The 20595-nt window shown below is 35.2% G+C and overlaps 1 protein-coding gene across 2 annotated transcripts in view; it reads right to left on the reverse strand.

The window, feature by feature from the left end:
- PIAS1 (protein inhibitor of activated STAT 1) overlaps window positions 1–20595 on the reverse strand; it is a 122586-nt gene that overhangs the window by 33558 nt on the left and 68433 nt on the right. For both annotated transcript variants that reach the window (XR_009518462.1, XM_060005707.1), the window contains exons 3-7: window positions 14330–14414; window positions 14018–14065; window positions 10662–10752; window positions 9880–10014; window positions 1914–2019 (exon numbers count right to left, since the gene is read on the reverse strand). Coding sequence is in view for 1 of the 2 variants with exons in the window: in XM_060005707.1 (XP_059861690.1) it covers window positions 1914–2019; window positions 9880–10014; window positions 10662–10752; window positions 14018–14065; window positions 14330–14414 (465 nt within the window). In the remaining variant the exon portion in view is untranslated. The remainder of the gene's footprint in view (window positions 1–1913; window positions 2020–9879; window positions 10015–10661; window positions 10753–14017; window positions 14066–14329; window positions 14415–20595) is intronic.

Below are 20595 nucleotides of genomic sequence, written 5' to 3' on the forward strand. Positions count from 1 at the left end.
AATCTGTTCTTTAGTCAATTATGACAAATGTTTTATTGGTAGGATCCAAATTAAATTTTTGTTGGTTCCCCAAGCCAACAAGATAAGATACAAAGTTCCACAAAAATCCAACCCAATCTGCAACTACTCTCCACCTCCAGGATTTATTAGAGATGAAATAAACCACTTTTGAATTAAGTAGCTTTTGCTGCTTAACAGTGCCTAACAGTGGTTTGTTCTAGCAAATAAAATAACTCTAGGCTCACCTTCCCACTCTCCCTCCAGATGGTGCCACAGCTGCAAGCGGAGAAGAATTTACAGCTTGAGCAAAGACAGCTTGCCTTATTATTATTATGCAACATAACAGCTTCATCAGCTTTCAGCTTTATTTCTTGGTATGACCTTTTCTACACAGGCTCACACAATTCCATAATACTTTCTGACTAAATGAAATTCTAACGCTATGTGGCAAATACGAAGATTCTCAGGAGAATGACCAGAATGGAGTGTGAAAAAAGAAAAATTCTTCTCTTGTGTGCTCCTTCAAAGCAGGTGTCTGTCCCTCCTCTTCTTTCAGGATCCCCCACTCATCTCCTTGTCCTTGCCAAAAGGTGCTTCCACTGCCCTAGACCTCAAACCAGACCTCTAGCTCTCCACTGTCTATCAAGGAATGCCTACAGAGGCATTAGCCACTAGTGTGCTCCTCTTGACTCAGAATATTTTCAATTTTAAAAGGACCCTTTTTATACAGAAAAATCCTTCAATGAACTCTTGAGGGTATACTGATATTCAGAGGTAATGGGATCTTTATATCCGGCATAGAAACAGGTTAGAAAAAGAGATAAAAGCTATGTCGCAAAGGGAAACAAGAGGAAAGGTGGTCTTACTACCTTAGTTTCTTTCTACCAGAATGTTCCTAACTACAAATCTGATAGTGGGCTTCATTAATCAACTCACATCAAGAATCCTTAAAGGGTAGCTATCGAACCCCCATCTGTAAAAGCTTTGTTCTCCAAGTGCCCATCCCCATCCCCCGATCCATCTATCTCTCACAAAGAAGAGAATAAAGGAAGAACTTAGTTCAACTCTTTGGAAAGGCCACCAACCTCTGGCCTCAAACACTGAGGCCAGAAGAGTCAATGTGCCCCTTGCTACCTCTCAAGTTCACCTGAACAAAAGGAACCATCTAGTTATTCCTACCTAAGAACCTAGATTTTGAAGGAGCTTTAGGTTATGATGTGGTATAAACTTCTTGTTACAGATGAAGAATAAGAGATTCAGAGTACGAGTAGACTGACTTTCCAAGGCCACATAACTGGTTAAAAGCAGAACCTACTTCATTATTATATCTACCACCCCACTGACTCTCTTTTTACTTTGTTAATGCAGGGATGTTGTCATCACATATCCTTGGACATTTTTCCTGGATAAACCTTAAATATAAAATAACTCTTGTAAAATATATGCCAAGATTTCCTTTCCATCTCCTAGAATTCCTGAACACTTATTTATTTTTATGAAGCTTTGGTAAAATATTCTTCTGTATTCATGTACTGACTTTACAAAGTTAATTTTAAGATCAGTAAAATATAAACTATAAAATATACGTCATGACAAAGATATTAAAACTACTCTTTTTTTTTGGCCCCGCCACACAATGTGTGGCATCTTAGTTCCCCGATGAGGGATCGAACCCGTGCCCCCCGCAGTGGAAGCGCAGAGTCTTAACCGCTGGACTGCCAGGGAAGTCCCTAAAACTACTCTTAAGCCTTGAATTACTCTAGCTCACAAAACAAAGTTTTCAGTGTTTTAATCCACTATGACAAGCTCTAGTAAAAAAAATAAACCCTAAAATTTCTTGAGTTGAAAAACACTATTCTAACCTTTACCAAAATAGTTCAGCTGCATAAATAAAATAAAGTTATCATACGTACTTAAAGCTCTAGAATGATCCGGATTCCTTATTCCCTTTGCTCGTAACCTCTGAAGAAGAACTGTTGAGGACAACTGTTTTACAAGATATACTGCCATGGAATAGTTCTGGAAAAAAACAAACAAAAAAAAAGATGTAGAAAGCAAACAACATACGTAAGTAAATAGGTACATCTATTTTAATCCCACAATGATAGGGAAAGAAAATTAACACCTGTTTAAAACACCTACTGTGCGCCAAGCACTATCTTAGGTGTTTTCATGAATGGTAATTCATTTAATCTTAACCAAAAAGCTGCTGAGGTAATCCTATTTTTATGGATGAGGAAAGTGAAGTGTAGAAAAGTAAAAGAACTTGTTCTAATTTTGCAACTTTCAAGAGATAATGCCAGGTCTGTCATGCTTCTGTATTACCTGACTACCTATGCTTGAAGTTAATCAATTTAGGCACTTATGTAAAGAACATTGTTAAAAATAAATATAAACCAATGCCAATAAGATGTCAAAGTCATCATAAAACGTATTTAGCAGGTAGCAGTAGCTATTTAAAAAATTAGACTGGCATCCTAATCCATTTAATCTCTCTCTATGCCTTTAACTAGTTTTGAAAAGACCCTACTTGGGCTATTATCACAACAAGCAGAGGGAATATTAAATATTTTCAAAGAGAAGCTGATGGTTTGGCAAAAGAACAGATGAATATCCATTACCAGCAGAGGGACTACCCAGAGATGGTACTAGGAGAAGGGGGACAAAGAAAATAGTTTATCAACAAGCCAAGGCAAAGTAAAGGGTACATGACTGGATAAGAGGAAGAAAAGAGGGCTGAGGCTTATGAAGGGTAAGAGAGAGATCTAAATGAGAAGGCCCACTTTCCACTTGGTGTTGGAATCAAGAGATTTGGAAAGAAGCAAAAGGAAAAATAATTATTGCCATCTTCTATTTATTAGCTACATACAGTTCTACACACATTCTTAATATATACTATCCACTTCATTTAAACCTCAAAGAAGGCCTGTAAGAGATACGTAGGGCAAGTATCTTTCTAAGTAAAGGACTGATAAAATGGAGGCACACAAAAAAGCTTTTAATTTTAAATTTTAAAAAATATATGTAATCTGCTCATGATCATGCACCTGCCTGATGACAAAGGTGGCACTAGAAATCAAGAGGAAAGTGAAGGGACGTCAGGACAATGGACTAATGGCCAAGGCCAGTGTAGTTCTCTATAGTTCTTGACTTCACTTACCATTTGCTTTGACCCTCCTAACCTAGTCCAATGTACATTCCAACTTTCAGTTACTTTCACACTTTGGAAAATGCATCCCCCTCTTTTGGCAAGAAGAGAATATATTGTACAATACCCTCTGGAAGGTCAAATTTTCACTTAGAGTTCAGAAACCTATCCGTGTTCACATGCTACACATTTTCCAGGAAAAAATGAAGTATCAAAAAAGCTAATTGGGAGGGATAAATTAGGAGTCTGGGATTAACATATGCATACTACTATATATAAAATAGATAATCAACAAGGACCTACTGTATAGCACAGGGAACTCTGCTCAATACTCTGTAATAACCTAAATGGGAAAAGAAGCTGAAAAAGAATGGATATATGTATAACTTGAATCACTCTGCTGTACACCTGAAACTAACATTGTAAATCAACTATACTCCAATATAAAATAAAAATTAAACATTTTTTAAAAGCTAATTTACTTTCATTAATAAATCCCTTAATTTATTAATGAGGAACAAATAACCTTAAAACTTACCAAAATTTTAGACACACAACATACCAATCTAATATAAAACTAAAAAGCTCCTTTTAGGAAAAAAATTCTTATTCACCTTTATTATTTGATTAATGGTTCAAGTATGATAGAAACTGGAGAAATGCTAATTAACACTGTGAAATTATTATATATACTTACAGCCTGAATCTTCAGAACTAGTAATCACCCTAAGGCTTTATATAAATTTTTAAGGAGAGGTCAAGTAGAAACTACAAGTTCAGTGAAAAGGTATGTTCACTCTAGTTGAAACATGTAACCAGATAAGAAATTAAAAAAAAAAAAAAAGGAAGCAAAAAGAAGGTCAGGTATTAACAAACACCACTTGTACCGATAATATGGAATTAAATTTTATATCACATGAAAGAGATTCAGCAGCAACCCCGCCAAAACTCCACCGTGGTATAATATCTCTCTTAGGTACATGATACATTGTTCCTGCTAACGCTTCAAAGTACTACTTAACTCCAACTACTGAAATATATTGCATTACACTGATGTTTTTGTCAAATGCTTTTTCAAAGTCTTCAAAATTGTCTATCAAGTTTATAGGACGTTTTCTTCATTATTAAGATATGATCTCATTTAAGTGCCCTTTACACCAGTATCTAAATAACTTCTCTACAAACAATGACAATTTAATAAATGGCCAGATGCAGTGATTACTCTGAGGTAGGATAAGAAGTTACAACATAGTTCACTTATTTCCTTCAAGCACTGTACTAGCTCTTCTTTTTCTCTTATATTACAATTTTTAAAATTGAGCTATAATTGACATATAATATTGTGTAAGTTTAAGGTGTACATCTTGACTGAATAGAGTTATAATATATTGTAAGACGATTACCACCATAGCATTAGCTCTTCCATTTATTTCCTTTGAAGACATAATGCTAACACTTCTCAATGGCAACTAATAATACAAAAATTAATCCCCAAAACAGTAAGAGATCCTACATGAACTATTCAGAGTATCTTCACAAGCTGAATAAAACTAGGATCAAAAACCAATCTAATAAGTTATCTTTTGGGCTTCAGAAAAGAATAATTTTCTTTCAATGTTTTATTTCAAAAAGAAGGTCTCCAACTTGTAGATCATGGTCTACACAAAGCTTACCTGGGAGATCTTCAAATCACTGAAGATTACTGTTTTCTTTCTGAGGTGTGGAAGGCTTCCCATGGAAGAATATTTCCCCCTCTCCTCTAGTGCTATATATCAGCAACCACATTTCCCTCCTCTCCCACAGTTTGACTTCTTTCATAGTTCACTGTAAACACCCTGGTGTTTATACACTTTTCACACACAGACAAAACCCAAAACATCTGCAATACCCTCTTCAAAAAGGGGGACAAAAACAGGGAGCCCAAGGTACACTAGAAAAAAACATTTAAAAGGATTTTAAAAACCTAATAGTGACATACTGATTAGGTAAAGAAAAAATATATAACCTTGATAGATCCCAAGAAAGGATTTTGATAATATTCAAAATCCATTTCTCTCAAAGATATACAGTAAAAAAGAGGACCATAGGATTATGTTATTGCTATAATTAAGTTCTATCAAAAATTAATAGCCATTATAATACTTAATGTTGTGACACTAGTATTCTCATTAACGTTAAGGAACAAGCCAAGTATGTCCACTAGCACTCACATTACTTAACATTGTTCTGAAGGTTCTAGACAGCACAGAGAACAAGAATAAGAAATTATGGCCTAAGTATTAGGATTATCATTATTCATATAATGATACATCTCAGACTCAAAACTGCCTATTTGGAAATACCAAGAAACCTACTAAAAAGCTATCAGAACCAATACGTGAATTTATGTACTAAGTAAATATTCAACAATAACTAGCTTTTAAATAAAACAATAAATACATTTTTTAGAAAATATAACAGAAAAAAGATCTATTTACAATAGCAGTAATAATAATAAACAACACAAGAATCAATAAAAAATATGGAAACTTTGTAAGAAGAAACCTATTAAATTACTGAGGAACATGAAAGGGGATTTGAATAAATGGAGAAACATACAGTTCCTGAAATAAGGACATTAAATACTGTAAATAAGTTATTCCTCTCTAAGTTAATATACAAATTTTAAAGGCAAGCTCATTTATTCCCAGAAAGATTTGGGGGAATAATGCAGGGGAATATGTCTTACTCCATGCAATTACTTTTTCAACATTTTCACTCTCCTCAATGCCCCGATTTCTTCTCTCACTCTCAGCAGACTTCTCTCACCTCCTATCTCACAGACTTAAGAGAATTCATCAGATCAGAACTTACCACCTCTCCAGTACCAATCATATACATGCATCCAATCCTTTTATTCCACTAAATAAAGAAGTTGTCCCTCCTAGCTACAATGAGTTAGTTAATGAAATTCACTATTATTTTTCTCGTGTATATTTAATCTCTTCCTCCCAAGAAGATACCTGCCATCATCCTTTATACATGTTTAACACTCTCCCATTAAAGCAAACAAATAACTCTCATCTCAAATTTCCCTCCAGCTCAGCTGTATCTATTTCCAAAGCTACCCTTCTATAACTATCTCCACTGCCTTACCTCTGCCTGGTCACAATCGGGCTTCTCCTCCCACCATTCACCAAAACAGCTCATGCTAAAGTCAACTTTATGTTTCTAATCCAAAAAGTATTTTTTTAGATTTCAACATACTTGACTTCTCAACATCTGTTCAGTACTGCTTACCATCTCCTTTTTTTTTAATAAATTTTATTTTATTCCCTTATTATTTTTGGCTGCATTGGGTCTTCGTTGCTACGCGCAGGCTTTCTCTAGTTGACTGGGGGCTACTCTTCATTGCAGTGCGTGGGCTTCTCGTTGCAGTGGCTTCTCTTGTTGCAGAGCACGGGTTCTAGGCACGTGGGCCTCAGCAGTTGTGGCTCACGGGCTCTAGAGCACAGGCTCTGTAGTTGTGGCACACAGGCCCAGTTGCCCCGCGGCATGTGGGATCTTCCCGGACCAGGACTCGAACCCGTGTTCCCTGCATTGGCAGGTACATTCTTAACCACTGTGCCACCAGGGAAGTCCCTGTCCTTCTTCTTTGAAACTCCTCCCTTGGCTTCTCATACCCACCCCACCCCGTTCTGCCCCACATCTCTGGTACTATTTCCCCATGTCCTCTGCAGGTTCATTCTCTTCTATCCAGTATTAAAAGTTATAGTTCCTCAAGAATGGTAAGCCTTCAACACTCTCTTCTTTTTACTTGTTACATTTCCCCTAACCAATGTCAGCCTGCTTGTATGGCTCTAGTAACCACCAATATGCAGATGACTCATTTTCTTTTCTAGCCCAAACTTATCCTCTGAGCCTATATGCCCAATGCCTCTTCAGAATGTCTCAAAGGCATCTCGAACTCAAAAGCTTCAAAACTGAACTCATGATTGTCTCCATGTAGTCCTCCAATACTCCTTCCTTCAAAGCAAAGCAAAGCAAAACAAAACGCACCTAAATTCAGTCCTTTTTCAGTGTTTCCTCTATCTCAGTAACATTATCATTTACCTTGTCACTCAAGCCAGAAACCAAGGAGTCATCCTTGACTTCTCCCTTTCTCTTAGCCCCTATTTCTAATCTATCATTTAGTCCTACAGATCCACCAATTTATCTCCACCCCCAGTGCCACCACTCTAGACTAATATACTATTTCTCTCACTAACGCTTCAGCAATAGTAAGAGGTAACCTCTATGCATGACTCTGGTCTCCATTCAAGCTGTTCACCACTCTGAAGAGTGGCCTTTTCTAAACAGAAATATGGCCCTGTAAACTTTCTGCTTAAAAAGAGAATATCCTTAACATTAACATTACCTCAAAGGCCCTACACGGTTTGGTCCTTTTTTACCTCTCTAGCTTCATCTTGTATCCTGTTCTTCCATATTCTATGTACTCTAGCAATTCCTCCTCCCTTTCAGTTTCTTAAGAAGAACTAGGCTCACACCTGCCAGTGGACTACTCTGAATGTTGTTTTCTCTGAACGTTTCACCTGACTCCTTCTACCCTTCTCTCAGCTCTTAGCTCAGTCATTACTTCCTCAGGGAAGCCCTGCCTGACCTCTCTCTAGTGCAAAGTGGCCTTTAATACTCTAAAATCACCACACACATCTTCTTTATATTACTTATAATACAGTTCACATTTTCGTGTGACTACCTGCCCCCTAGATCCTAAGCTCCAAAAGAGTCAGGACTTTTTTTTCTCACTATGGTACTGCCAGTCTTCAGCAGAGTGCATGGAATATAGCACACATTCTATAAATTTCAAATGAATTAGTGAATAGACATGAGCTCATATCATAAAACTGTAATAATCAAAACTATTCTGAAATTGTGCCGGAAAAAGAATGCTAGGCTAAGAAACAATACAGAAAAGTTCAGAACACACACAGGATAAATCAAAGCAAATACGTAATAATGGTGGCTTCAGAATTAGCATTTATTTAGTCAATGGTATTAGAATTGGCTATTTAAAAAATTAAATTTGTATTTCACACTACACATAAATTCACAATGGATTAAATATTTAAAGGTAAAACTAGAAACCTCAAAAGTCAAGAAAAAAATATAAACAAATTATTTATGTAAGATTGGGAAGGGCAGACAGACTAAACTTGATGGAGGCTGACTGGAAAGACTATAAAGAAACAAAACTGTGCAACTAGAGATTATAATACTAAGTGAAGTAAGTCAGAAAGAGAAAGACAAATGCCATATGACATCACTTATATGTAGAATCTAATATATGACACAAATGAACCTATCTATGAAACAGAAACAGGTACGTAGAGAATAGACTGGTGGTTGCCAAGGGGGAGGGCAATGGAAGAGGGTAGGAGTGGGAGTTTGGAATTAGCAAATGCAAACTGGTATATATAGGATAAATAAACAACAAGGTCCTACTGGATCGTACAGGGAACTATATTCAATATCATGTGATAAACCATAATGGAAAAGAATATGAAAAATAATGTATATATATGTGTATATATATATATATATGTAAAACTGAGTCACTTTGGCGTACCGCAGTAATTAACACAACACTGTAATTCAACTATACTCAATAAAAAATAAATTAAAAAAAGAAAAACAAAACTGGTTAAGATTTGGCTCCATAATAATTTAAATCTTCTACACATTAAATAAAGGGCAATAAAACAAACATTTGCCACATGTAAAAGAGGGTTAAATCAATATATAAAGAACTCATAAACAATAAAAACAGCAATACAGAAATAGATACTGATATGATTTTTAAATGTGAATAATCACAAACATAAAATATGTCCAACCTCAATAATAATAAGAGGAGTACAGGGGCTTCCCTGGTGGCGCAGTGGTTGAGAGTCCGCCTGCCGATGCGGGGGACACGGGTTCATGCCCCGGTCTGGGAAGATCCCACATGCCGCAGAGCGGCTGGGCCCATGAGCCGTGGCCACTGAGCCTGTGCGTCCGGAGCCTGTGCTCCGCAACGGGAGAGGCCACAACAGTGAGAGGCCCACGTACCGCAAAAAAAACAATAATAATAATAAGAGGAGTACTAATTAAAACAGTGTGGTACCACTATTTACCTATTAAAATTAGTAGAGATCTTAAAGAAAATAAAACTCAATGTTATCCGTCGACAGTCACGTGAATAAACACAAAGTCAGAGAATAAATCTGTACAACATCTTTTGGTAAGGCAATCTGCCAATGTACACAAAATTTCTTTAAATTCTGATGCTCTTTGACTCAGCAATTCCACTTCTGGGAATTTACTCTAAGGAAATTACCATGTATGTATGCAAAGTTAGAGCTTCTAGGATGGTCTTCAAAATGTTCTTTGAAATAGTAATCAATCAACCAAATAAATGTTCAACAACAGGGAACATCATATTGGAATATGATGTAGCCATTTAAAATTATGCAGATGAACATGAAATGACATAGGAAGATGTTTATGAAAATTACTCAGTGAAAGTTATCAGGTTATAGAACACTGGGTAGGGCAAGATCCCATTTTTTTAAATGGGAACATGTTGAAAATTCATTGTGAGACAAAAATAAGTCCTTTTGCAACTCATTTTATTTACACAAAAGCTCAGGTAGCCATGGAGATTAACCATTCCTTATAATACAAAAATCTGGTAGAAACAAAAATTTACTTACTCTTCCAATTTCTGCAGTCCATGAAACAACAATGGTGTTTGGTACAGTTGTGGACAATCGGACAAGTGAGGTGATATTAATTGGTCGGCTGGGTCGCTTTGGTTCCACACCATTTTTAGTAGGTGGAAGATAACCCTAAGGATGAAATATAATTTATTTCTACTTATTACTTCCACAATCATTTCAACTTCCATTCCTTAAAAAAAAAAACCTACAAACTACATATGAGAAAATGAGTATTTTCATTTAAAAGTAGAGAAGCAAATGTTTTTAAGAGTTTCCTGTATGTTTCTCTAAACAACCATACAGTCTCATAGTAAGCCTGAGAAAAATACTGGTGGCAGAACTTAAAAATCTCTAAAATTTAAGAATCAGGTTGAATTCATAAAGAGCTTGGATAAGTATATAAGGACTATTTTAAAGGTGAACAATAACAGCCCCCACTCCTCTGTTAAAGGCACAGCATTCTTCAAATCTCTATTCAACCAAAGCTTCCAGACTCACACGAATACATCTGAGGTTTTGTTGAAACAATCTCGTCTTCCCAAAATTCAGTAAAACACTAAAGCTACCACACCCAACTCCTAGACTATGTCTCCATAGCTAATGTCACAGCTGTTAATTGTACACAGTTGGTACAAGTGTTTCACTCAGTCACATGAATATATATCCAAAATAAAGATGTTTTCTTAACGAAAAATATGATTAACAACAGCTGTGATGACTTATTTGCTAGCTATGTTGGCAATGCACTTTTTAAAAAAATAGCTTTTGGGACTTACTGGAAGGCTGCAAGGTTTTGTATTCACTTTCACGCAAAGATTGGGTGGGAAGTGATCTTCTTGTGGACAACTGGTTTCTGATAAACAAAACCTAAACAATAAAGGACAAGTTTAATTACCTTTATTAAAGGATGACACCACATTAATATTTTTGTTCCACAGCTAATCTAAAAGATGGTCAAACTTAATAACAACAGCAAAAAACTACTAAACCTGAATAAATACATGAAATAGGTTCAAAATAAATAATTCTGTCAATGTAGAGTTTCAGTGGTCACAACTACCAACCTGTAGTTCTCTTCATAATATTTGAAGTCATTTGTTCAAGCATGTTTTGGGGGGGAGGAGGTGGGGAAGTGCTCTGTGGTTGAATAAATTTAAGAAATTTTGAATCAAAAAATAAATTACGTTTCCTCCATATAGAACTTCTCAGAGCTAGGCTAACAATAACTGTAACTTTTTAAGAAGAAATATAAATATATAGTAGTTCCCAAATTTATTTGTCTGTGAAACATTTTTTTGGTTCTCAGCAGACTATACTGAAAATGCTAGAAGTCCATCCCCAGGATCAAGTTCTGTCCACCAAGCCCAGGTACTCCATTATTCCCTGAAAACTGAAGATACTGAATAATAACATTAATTGTATTATATCCATTATAAGATAATATCCATTATAATATCCATTATATCCACATGTTAGAATACTATTTTAGAAACTCATGAAAACACTTATTTCTAAATTAAATGCGTTATCTTTTGGGAAAACCAAGGACAACTACATAATTTGTACATTCTCACTCCATTCTTACATAGATCAAGAAATAAATTATTAATTTGCTATTTAAGACAACTATTCTTGATTATTATACTTCCTTATTCCCAATATAGAGCTGAGGCTCATTCCACTTTACAGAATGTTCACAGCACCTTTGAGTTACATGTTAAGAAGAATGCTATCTCTGAATTCTCTGAAATATTCATCATGCACAAACACCTTCTCTCAACATCTTGATCTGCCTGCCATGCAATCTGTGTGAGGGAGTGTCCACAAAATGGGACAATTTTCTATATAAAATGTTATGGGTACATATAAATATATGGTCATCTTTAAGCAGGGACAATCTGTAGCTTCCATTAGATTCTCAAAGGGGTTAGAGATCCATATAAAGGTTGAGAATTACTAATCTACAAAGATTTTCTCAAAATATACTTAGCAAACAGATGTCAAAGCCCACAAGATCATCTCTAACCCCAGCAGAAGCTTCTATTACAGGCCAGTTCTTTACTTTGCAACAGTAAGAGGATGCCATAAAGCTTTTAGTCAATTACTCCAATGCAGAGATAAATTAGCAACGTGAACCTGGCTGCCTGAAGCTACAGAAAAGCAATAATTTATATGACAAGTTGACTGCTATTCAATTAAGTAAAAAGTGAAAATCTAAATCACCCTTACAAACCGAAGACAAAAAAAAGATTTTAAAAATGGGGAACAAGAGCAGAAAGTTTCTATATAGGAGTTCATGGGGGTGGGGAGGGGAAACAGATAAATGAAAACAGATTAGGAATCTAATAGAGAAAATATTGATCCTAATTCTGACCAAATTGTTTTCATGTTTTAGATAAAGACTTATAATTAGGATAGTGGAAGGTATACACTCCCAACTTAATACACTGGGATTGCTGTAGGGGGTGAGGAAGGGATGAAAACAATTTAGTAAAATACAAAGAACCACCTAACAATTACCAAATATAATACAAAATGGTTGTTTTTTCATCAAATTCTGGAGATAAATTTGATGGCTAAGCCATTTTTAACCGTCAAGATCCCCTTAGAATCTCTGAATTTATCTTAGAAAGAAAACCTTCCTTTGGAATGTGAACCATACCTCTTTGCTGCTTTAAAGAATGCATGCGTACGTTAGTACTAAGGATAGTAACTAGATCTTTTGTTTTAGAGCTATGGTTTTCAAACTTTATTTTAGTCTTGGGATACTCTCCTCAAATGAAAACTAACCCAGAAGTCAAACATGTAGAACAGACCAAAGCCACATTACTTTGGTTCAGAGTGTGTGTGTCAGGTGGGGGAATTGGGGGGGTTGGGGAAGAGAAGGTGGAATGGTAGCCAGAGGGTAGCCCCCAAACAGTGGCTCCAAGCAACAGTCTGAAAACCACTGTTTTAAAGGACAAAGTCACATATCAGTATGAACAAAATGTAAACTACTGAGGCAGGGAAGTAAAAAATATTACAGCAATATACAATTAATTATGAAGGCACCATATTTTAGTCCTTTAATTTATTCAGTCATTATCATAGTCTGTCCCTGACAGAGGAAAAAGTACCTTTTACACAGAAACACCTTTGTCAGTGCCTTCCAAAACCAAGACCTCAACCTCTCCTCTGCTTTCTCAGTTTTCATCACACTATTTTTGAACCTAAATCAGAGTTTTTCACATTATTCCATGAAGCACTGAGCTGGTGCTTTCATCTCTTTTCTGATCTCCTAGTGTATTTATAATCTTTACATACAACTTAGTATCTGATTATTGAGACTGGGCTATCTGTTTGACTTATCCTTCCCACTTTATAGGGAAAACAGCTTGTTGAGGAAAACAACTGTCTTGTATTTCCTCTTCTATCCCTATTGCAACAAGAACAATGTGGGACACTTAGGTTTACACAAGGATAGTCACTGAGTAAAAACAACAGCATAAGATGGTTTATGTAAGCAACAAGAGAGAGACATATTAACATAAAAGATGTCTTAGATATTCTTAGAAGAAATGGGCTAAGAAAAGAAACAATATGGGCAGTAGCATGTTGAAAATTTTTCGTTTTCCAAATTGTAAAATTTCGTCTTTACAAATCTATCAAGAGATGTCTCACATGGAATCTAAATTAGAGAGTATCTAAATTAATGGTTTAAAAATACAGGACAAAACAAATTAGACTATTTTGGTTCGTGTTAGTCCATGAGACACTGTAGACTTAATCTAAGTATTAGTTCTTTATCTACAGTAGTTTGCCACTCATGCAGATAAGGTCTTTGCTTTCATAAAACTTGGTACTTCTAAAGAGCTGACCACCATATTTAAACATATCATTAGCTGGAGCTTCTCAACCAACCAAGGGCAACCAAAATAGAGAAATATGGTTAAATATATGGCACATGACTTGGCTACATTAAAATCTAACTTTGATAGTAATTAGGATGTATCGTAACAGGAAAAGGTTTTCCCTCACCCAAACATCTAAACCCAATACTTTCAATATACTTACTGAAAATCAGGTAGATTTTTCAAATCTTTAAGAAATATTAACTTTTAAACTTTGGATATATACTGTAGCAACACTGTACCTTAACTGGACCTGCACTGTGAAGTCACATTTGGTCCCAGAAATATCCCTAGAAAAGACAGAGTAAGAACTACAGTTATTTTAAAGATATACAGAAGAAAGCTGATTCAAAGACACTGTTACCCCAGAAAGTATTTCAGATTTATCAGAAATATTAACAGTTATTAGGGTAACTAACACTATAATAGTATTTTCAATACTAATATTTGCATGACAATAATACTCATCCAATACACTGTTTTTAAAAGTCACTTATTATAGACAAAACTGGATTCAAAGGTCAAGCTGCAAGTTACACTCGAAGACAACTTACATGGAACTACTGATTTGCTGCACTTGTTGTGGTGTCAATGCAAATGCAAAACAGGTTTCTCGAAAGCGCTGGCTGTTGTCTGATGCTAAAGAAGAAAAGAATTATATTTTTAATTACCTTCAAATTCATCAATATAGAACACAACAGCAAACAAAACAAAAAAACCCAACCATTCACACACCTTTAAATTAACTAGGACAGATTCTAGAGTTTAGATAACAACTCAGTTAAGACACTGAAAAATAAGATATGTGCCAATATCTAATCATATAGATGTCTGCATCTAAAAAGCACACTTGTATAAAAACATGCTGATATTAATTTTATTTAAAATAATATAAACCCATTTAAAGATACATGGCTTCTGAGCTAAGTAACAAACATATACATACACCTTGAGATCTGCACAGGTAAGATGACAGTTGGACTTGAAGGCAAATTAAGAATTTTATCATCTCCCATCTAACTATACCATGCCAAGTTTTATACAATAAATATCATAACAGTTTCTCCTATGCCTAGATGAAATGACATCAAAATGTGCCTGTGGTCACTATCTCAAAGGAGGAAAGGAGTTACAAGAAGGGAAGGAAGGGAATAGAGAGAAGGAAGGGAGGGAAGTGGAGGCGGGGGGAGAGAAAAGAGCAAGAGAACAGGCAGGGAAGCACAGGTCAGTGAAGACCAGGGATTCCTACAGGGCGCTGCCGTGAGCAACAATATTTCTATTGGCTTTTAATACACGTTATGTCTATTTTTAAAATCAGTGGTCAATATCCCTCTTGTTCACTAATATTTCCTCAGTGCTTGGCACAAAGAAGCACTGAATGACTGTTTGTTGAATGAACAAAAGACTGAAAATTAAGAAATACCAAACTTAATTATTTAAACTGTCCTTTTCCAGGATAATTTTCTAGAACAAATGGATCACTGAAAGTTATTACCAAGGAACTCCTAGCCTGTGGGCCACTTAAACTGGTGCAGAAAAAGGAGCTGAACCCATCTCTAAAAGGGTTCAAACAAAGTATAAATGGAAGAAGTGAAAGGAAGGTTGAACTCTATCTAGATCAATGGTCTGCAAGCTCATTTGATTATTTGTACCTTTCAGCAAAATAATTTAGCATATACCATGTATATGTTATGTATGTTAAACTATTATATTGATATTGTATATGCTATAAAACACACCAAAAATAGAAGTTAAAAATGTTAAGATTTGACATAAAATTTTAGATATTTTTGTGAATTCGATTTTATGGAAAATCTCAACTTTAGAAACTTCTGTTTTACAGGTAGATATTTTTTCCTTTATCCCTATGGATTGTCTTGTGTACCCCCTGAGATGCATACCCCCAACATCGGAGATCATTATTTTGGATGATCTGCCTGCAAGCAACACTTCCTCCAAAATTACCACCAAAGACAAATGTCAAAAAGCTGTACAAATGTATCACTATGAGAAAGAAATGCAAAAGAACACTGTTGATCTACAATTTCATGTCAATATAGGAGTATCTTTTAAAGTCTACATTTGCTTTTCTGCTTTCTGTGATCTGGGAAGGTTTTTTCTTAAAAACTCTATCCCCAAGAAACAGTTACTGACCAGAAAGTTATCTTAATCATGAAATATCAACGTGGCAAAAGGCAGATAACCAAGGACCAGAATGTAGAAAAGCAAACAGTTTCCTCTGTCAGGCAATGAAAGTAACTTCTTTTGCTTCTTAGAGGATATGTCTCTATAAAGATTTTAGTCCAGTAGGCTTATCCTGATTTAGATTTCTGGCTCCATTCTAAAACAGTGCTATTGATAAAATAATTTCCCAAGTACCCAAATTAATATTATTCTCTGGGGAAAATTTCACATTCATTTTAGAATACATGAGTACAGTAAGTTTTGGGCACACACACACGCAGATTTAGATAGAGAAGATATGACTAAAATAACAAGGCTGTTTCTTGAACCACACATAGAAATCAGGTTTATTACTTAATAGTAACCCCTTTTTACATCCTCTTGTGTATAAATTCTCATGGGGTTATTACTGTTTACCTGGAAAAGCATCTTTCGTACTATTTGATTTTCAGGTTTAATTTTGCTGTGAATGCCAGTGAAATTATAGTTTTGGTCTTAGATAAGACTATTTAAAAACTTTTCTAAAAGTTAATTAAGCTATCATCATCCCTTTCAGAAAAGTTCAGGCCAAACAGAATCATGGAATCTTCATACTGAAAAATGAGTCTTACAAATCATCCAAAACAATGACCTCCGATGTTGGGGGTATGCATCTCAGGGGGTACACAAGACAATCCATAGGGTTAAAGGAAAAAATATCTACCTGTAAAATAGAAGTTTCTAAAGTTGAGATTTTCCATAAAATCGAATTCACAAAAATATCTAAAATTTTATGTCAAATCTTAACTTTTTTAACTTCTATTTTTGGTGTTTTATAGCATATACAATATCAATATAATTGTTTAACATATATAACATATACATGGTATATGCTAAATTATTTTGCTGAAAGGTACAAATAATCAAATGAGCTTGCAGACCATTGATCTAGATAGAGTTCAACCTTCCTTTCAATTCTTCCATTTATACTTTGAACCCTTTTAGAGATGGGGGAAGAGAAGCCATCACCTTGTCAAGCAGAAGATGACTGGTGATAAACAGTGTAATTGTAAGAAAGCTTGCAGCCCAACAGAGTAGCAAAGTTTAGTGGAAAGAGATGAGATCACATACACCTGGATTCCAAACTGGTTTTACCACTTACTTGCCACGTGACCTTAGGTACTTATCCACTCTGAATCTGTTTTCTTCAATATTTAAACATAAACATACACGAACACAAAAACGCTCACAGGATTATTTTAAATTTAAATGAGGTAAGGTATTTAAAACAAGCACCAATTTCCTTTTCTGTCTCCCTTCCTCCTTATGCCCTTACACTGAATCAAAATATATAATGCTGTAACTCCCACCCACTGATGTCATATAGCATATCCAGTCATAGCCATTCTTCAAATATTTTAGACAGCATTAATGTGCCCCCTCTCTCTCCATCGACTCTTGCCACTGTACTTCAGGCAAGACTTCAGAATTACTCACCATTCTGATCTTTCTCCTCTGGACATATCCCAGTCTATCACACTTTTAAAGTGACAGCCAGAATTGAACACACTCTGTCACAGCATACTATTTCTCCAAAATATTTGCTGCCCCTCTGTATTGGCCCATCCCCACAGGAGGAATATGACCCAGTGCCACTGATGCCTTGGTCAATGAAATATGAGTAGAAGTGTACCACTGTGGAGCAGACCTTTAAGAACTATCCTTGGGTTTCAACATCTTTTTCTTTCCAGTCTGCCTTGATTCTAGAGTGGAGAGAACAGAGCAGAGCCACAACCAATCCACAGCTAATAAGTAACGTAAGTGAAAAATAAATCTTAGTTGTTTGCCATTGAAATTTATGATTGCTTGTAAGCTGACTTATTCAGATGTGAGATGACAAGAACAATATTTTTATCAAAAACTACCATCTACTCCTGTTAATCCATACAACAATCATAAAGAAATCTACTCTTTTTTCAGATTTAGAAATTGAGGTTCAAAGTAGTTATGTAACTGTCAAGGCCTCATACTAGGTAAGTAAAATCCGAACTGGAGGTCAGATCTACACATTTCCAAAGCCCATGCTCTCCTCAAAACATAGGTCTATTAGCTCCCCTGATCTAAGTGTGCTGTACTTCTTTTTTTTTTTTTTTTTTTGCGGTACGCGGGCCTCTCACATTGCGGAGCACAGGCTCCGGAAGCGCAGGCTCAGCGGCCATGGCTCACGGGCCTAGCTGCTCCGCGCCATGTGGGATCTTCCCGGACCGGGGCACGAACCCGCGTCCCCTGCATCGGCAGGCGGACTCTCAACCACTGCACCACCAGGGAAGCCCTGTGCTGTACTTCTATTAATGCAGCCTAGCATTATACTGAATCATAGAAAACAGGAAAAGAATTACCCACTATACTCTCATCATAACTGCTTGTCATTTTTACATATTTCTTTCCAATCAAATTACACATACAATTTAAAAGCTCGCTTTAAAAAAATTACTCTTATCACATTTTCAATTACAATCTCTATTACCATATTTTAATTATTGCATTGTATTCTATCTGTGAGGTGTATGAAAATTTTAATTGCTCCCTTGATAAACCATTTAGGTTTTTCTAATTTTTCATTATTTGAAATGACTCTGTATACAGGGCTTATACGTTTGTTTTTTGGAATGGGGGCGAGGGGGGTAGCTATTATTTTCTTCGGATCAATTCCCAGATGTGGGTTTTCTGGGTCAAAAAGTATGGAGATTTTTTTAAATGAATCTTGACATATCACAAGAGTGGTTTGCAAATGCTTGTAACACTATAAGACCATGAGCAATTTGTGCATCTACTAAATGCATCCTAGTCTGGCCTGCACGGGAGTTGCTGCTAATTTAATGGGTGGATCTGGGCAACTCCTTAGTAGTTTAATTTGTATTAAGAATTTTTTTCTTGTTTTTAACTTCCTATTTAGTTAATTGTCTAATCTTGTCCTATGCCCATTTTTACATCTGCATAAGAGTTTCATATATAAAAAATATTAACCCTTTGGAAATCTGCTGCAAATATTTCCCCCAGTCTGTTATGTTTTTTCATTTTGGCTACATTTTGGGATGATACAAAAGTTAAGTTTTATGTAGTGTAATCTGTCAACCACCTCCTTGTAAATTTGTGTTGTTCCCCTTCTTAGGTTCAATCAGTACACAATTCAATTCTCTGGCTTGTTGTTTCTATGTAATTATCAATCCATCTGGAACTTATTTTAGTATGTGATATTTTTAAAAAATCTAAATTTTTGTTTCTCCAAATTGCTTAGTTATACTAATACCATTTGTTAAATAATCCTTCTTCCCTATGGATACGTGTGCTTCCTTTACCATACATTAAATCCTTATATCCAACATGTTCCATTCCCAGGCTATTTTCTCATTGGTCTTTTTTTATCCTGGTGCTGGCACTCTTCTTTTTAATTGTTATAGTTTCACTATGTTTTAATATCTTATATCAGGTTTCTCTACATCCATTCTTCTTTTTTCAGAACTTTAACATCAACTCAAATGTTTTATCATCTAGATAAACTTCTGAATCCTTTTGCCATGATTCTCAAAGCTCAGTGGTATTTTGAGTAGAATTACAATAAACCCATGAATTATTTTGAGAGCTGACATCTTTATATATGTTTACATCTTTAATCTTCCCATCCTGGAGTACTGTATCCATTCATTCATATCCTTAATGTTTTGTCATTTTCATCATATAAATTAGTCACACGGTTCCCATTAAGATTATTCTTATGCAAAATATCAACAATAGGAGAATGACTGACTAAACATTCATATAATGGAATACTCTGTAACGAAAAAAGGAGAAAAATCAACAACACCAGAAGCTAGTTTCTTTTTGAAGATCAATAAAATTGATAAAGCTCTAGCAAGACTACTAAGGAAAAGAAGAAAAGAAAAATAAGAATAAGGAATAAGAGGTAACATCACTACAGATTCTATAGACAATAAAAGTATATAGGAGAATATCATGAACACCTTTTGGCCAAAAATTGACAACTTAGAAAAAGCAAGTTTCTTGAAAAACAAAAACTACCAAATAGATAACCTGAATAGTTCTATATCTAGTTTAAAGTTTGAATTTGTAGTTAAATATCTTTCCTGAAAGAAAAGTCTAGGCCCAGATGTTTTCTCTGTGGAATTCTACCAAATATTTAAGAAACAGTACCAATTCTACATAAATTGTTTAAAAAAACTGAAGAATTCTATCAAACATTTAAGCAAAGAGTAATAACAAATTCTAAACAAACGCTTGCTCCCAAATTAAAAAGAGAACATTTCACAACTCATTTTATGAGAGTTATTACTCCAGTACCAAAACAAGACAAAGACATTAAAAGAAAATTACCAACTATTACCTCTCATGAACATAAATACAAACATTCTTAACAGAACTTTCACAAATCAAATACAACCATATAAAAAAAAGGATAATATATTATAACCAAGAGAGATTTATCCCAAGAATGCAGGGTTGTTTCAACATTCAAGTCACTAGATTAACAAACTAAAAAAGAAACATGTTGTCATTTCAATAGATGCAGAAAAAGCATGTGACAAAAATTTAACATCCATTCCTGATTTTTAAAAAAACTCTCAGCAAACCAGGAATA

This window comes from Delphinus delphis, chromosome 2, assembly GCF_949987515.2.
Source record: "Delphinus delphis chromosome 2, mDelDel1.2, whole genome shotgun sequence".
Lineage (NCBI taxonomy): Eukaryota > Metazoa > Chordata > Mammalia > Artiodactyla > Delphinidae > Delphinus > Delphinus delphis.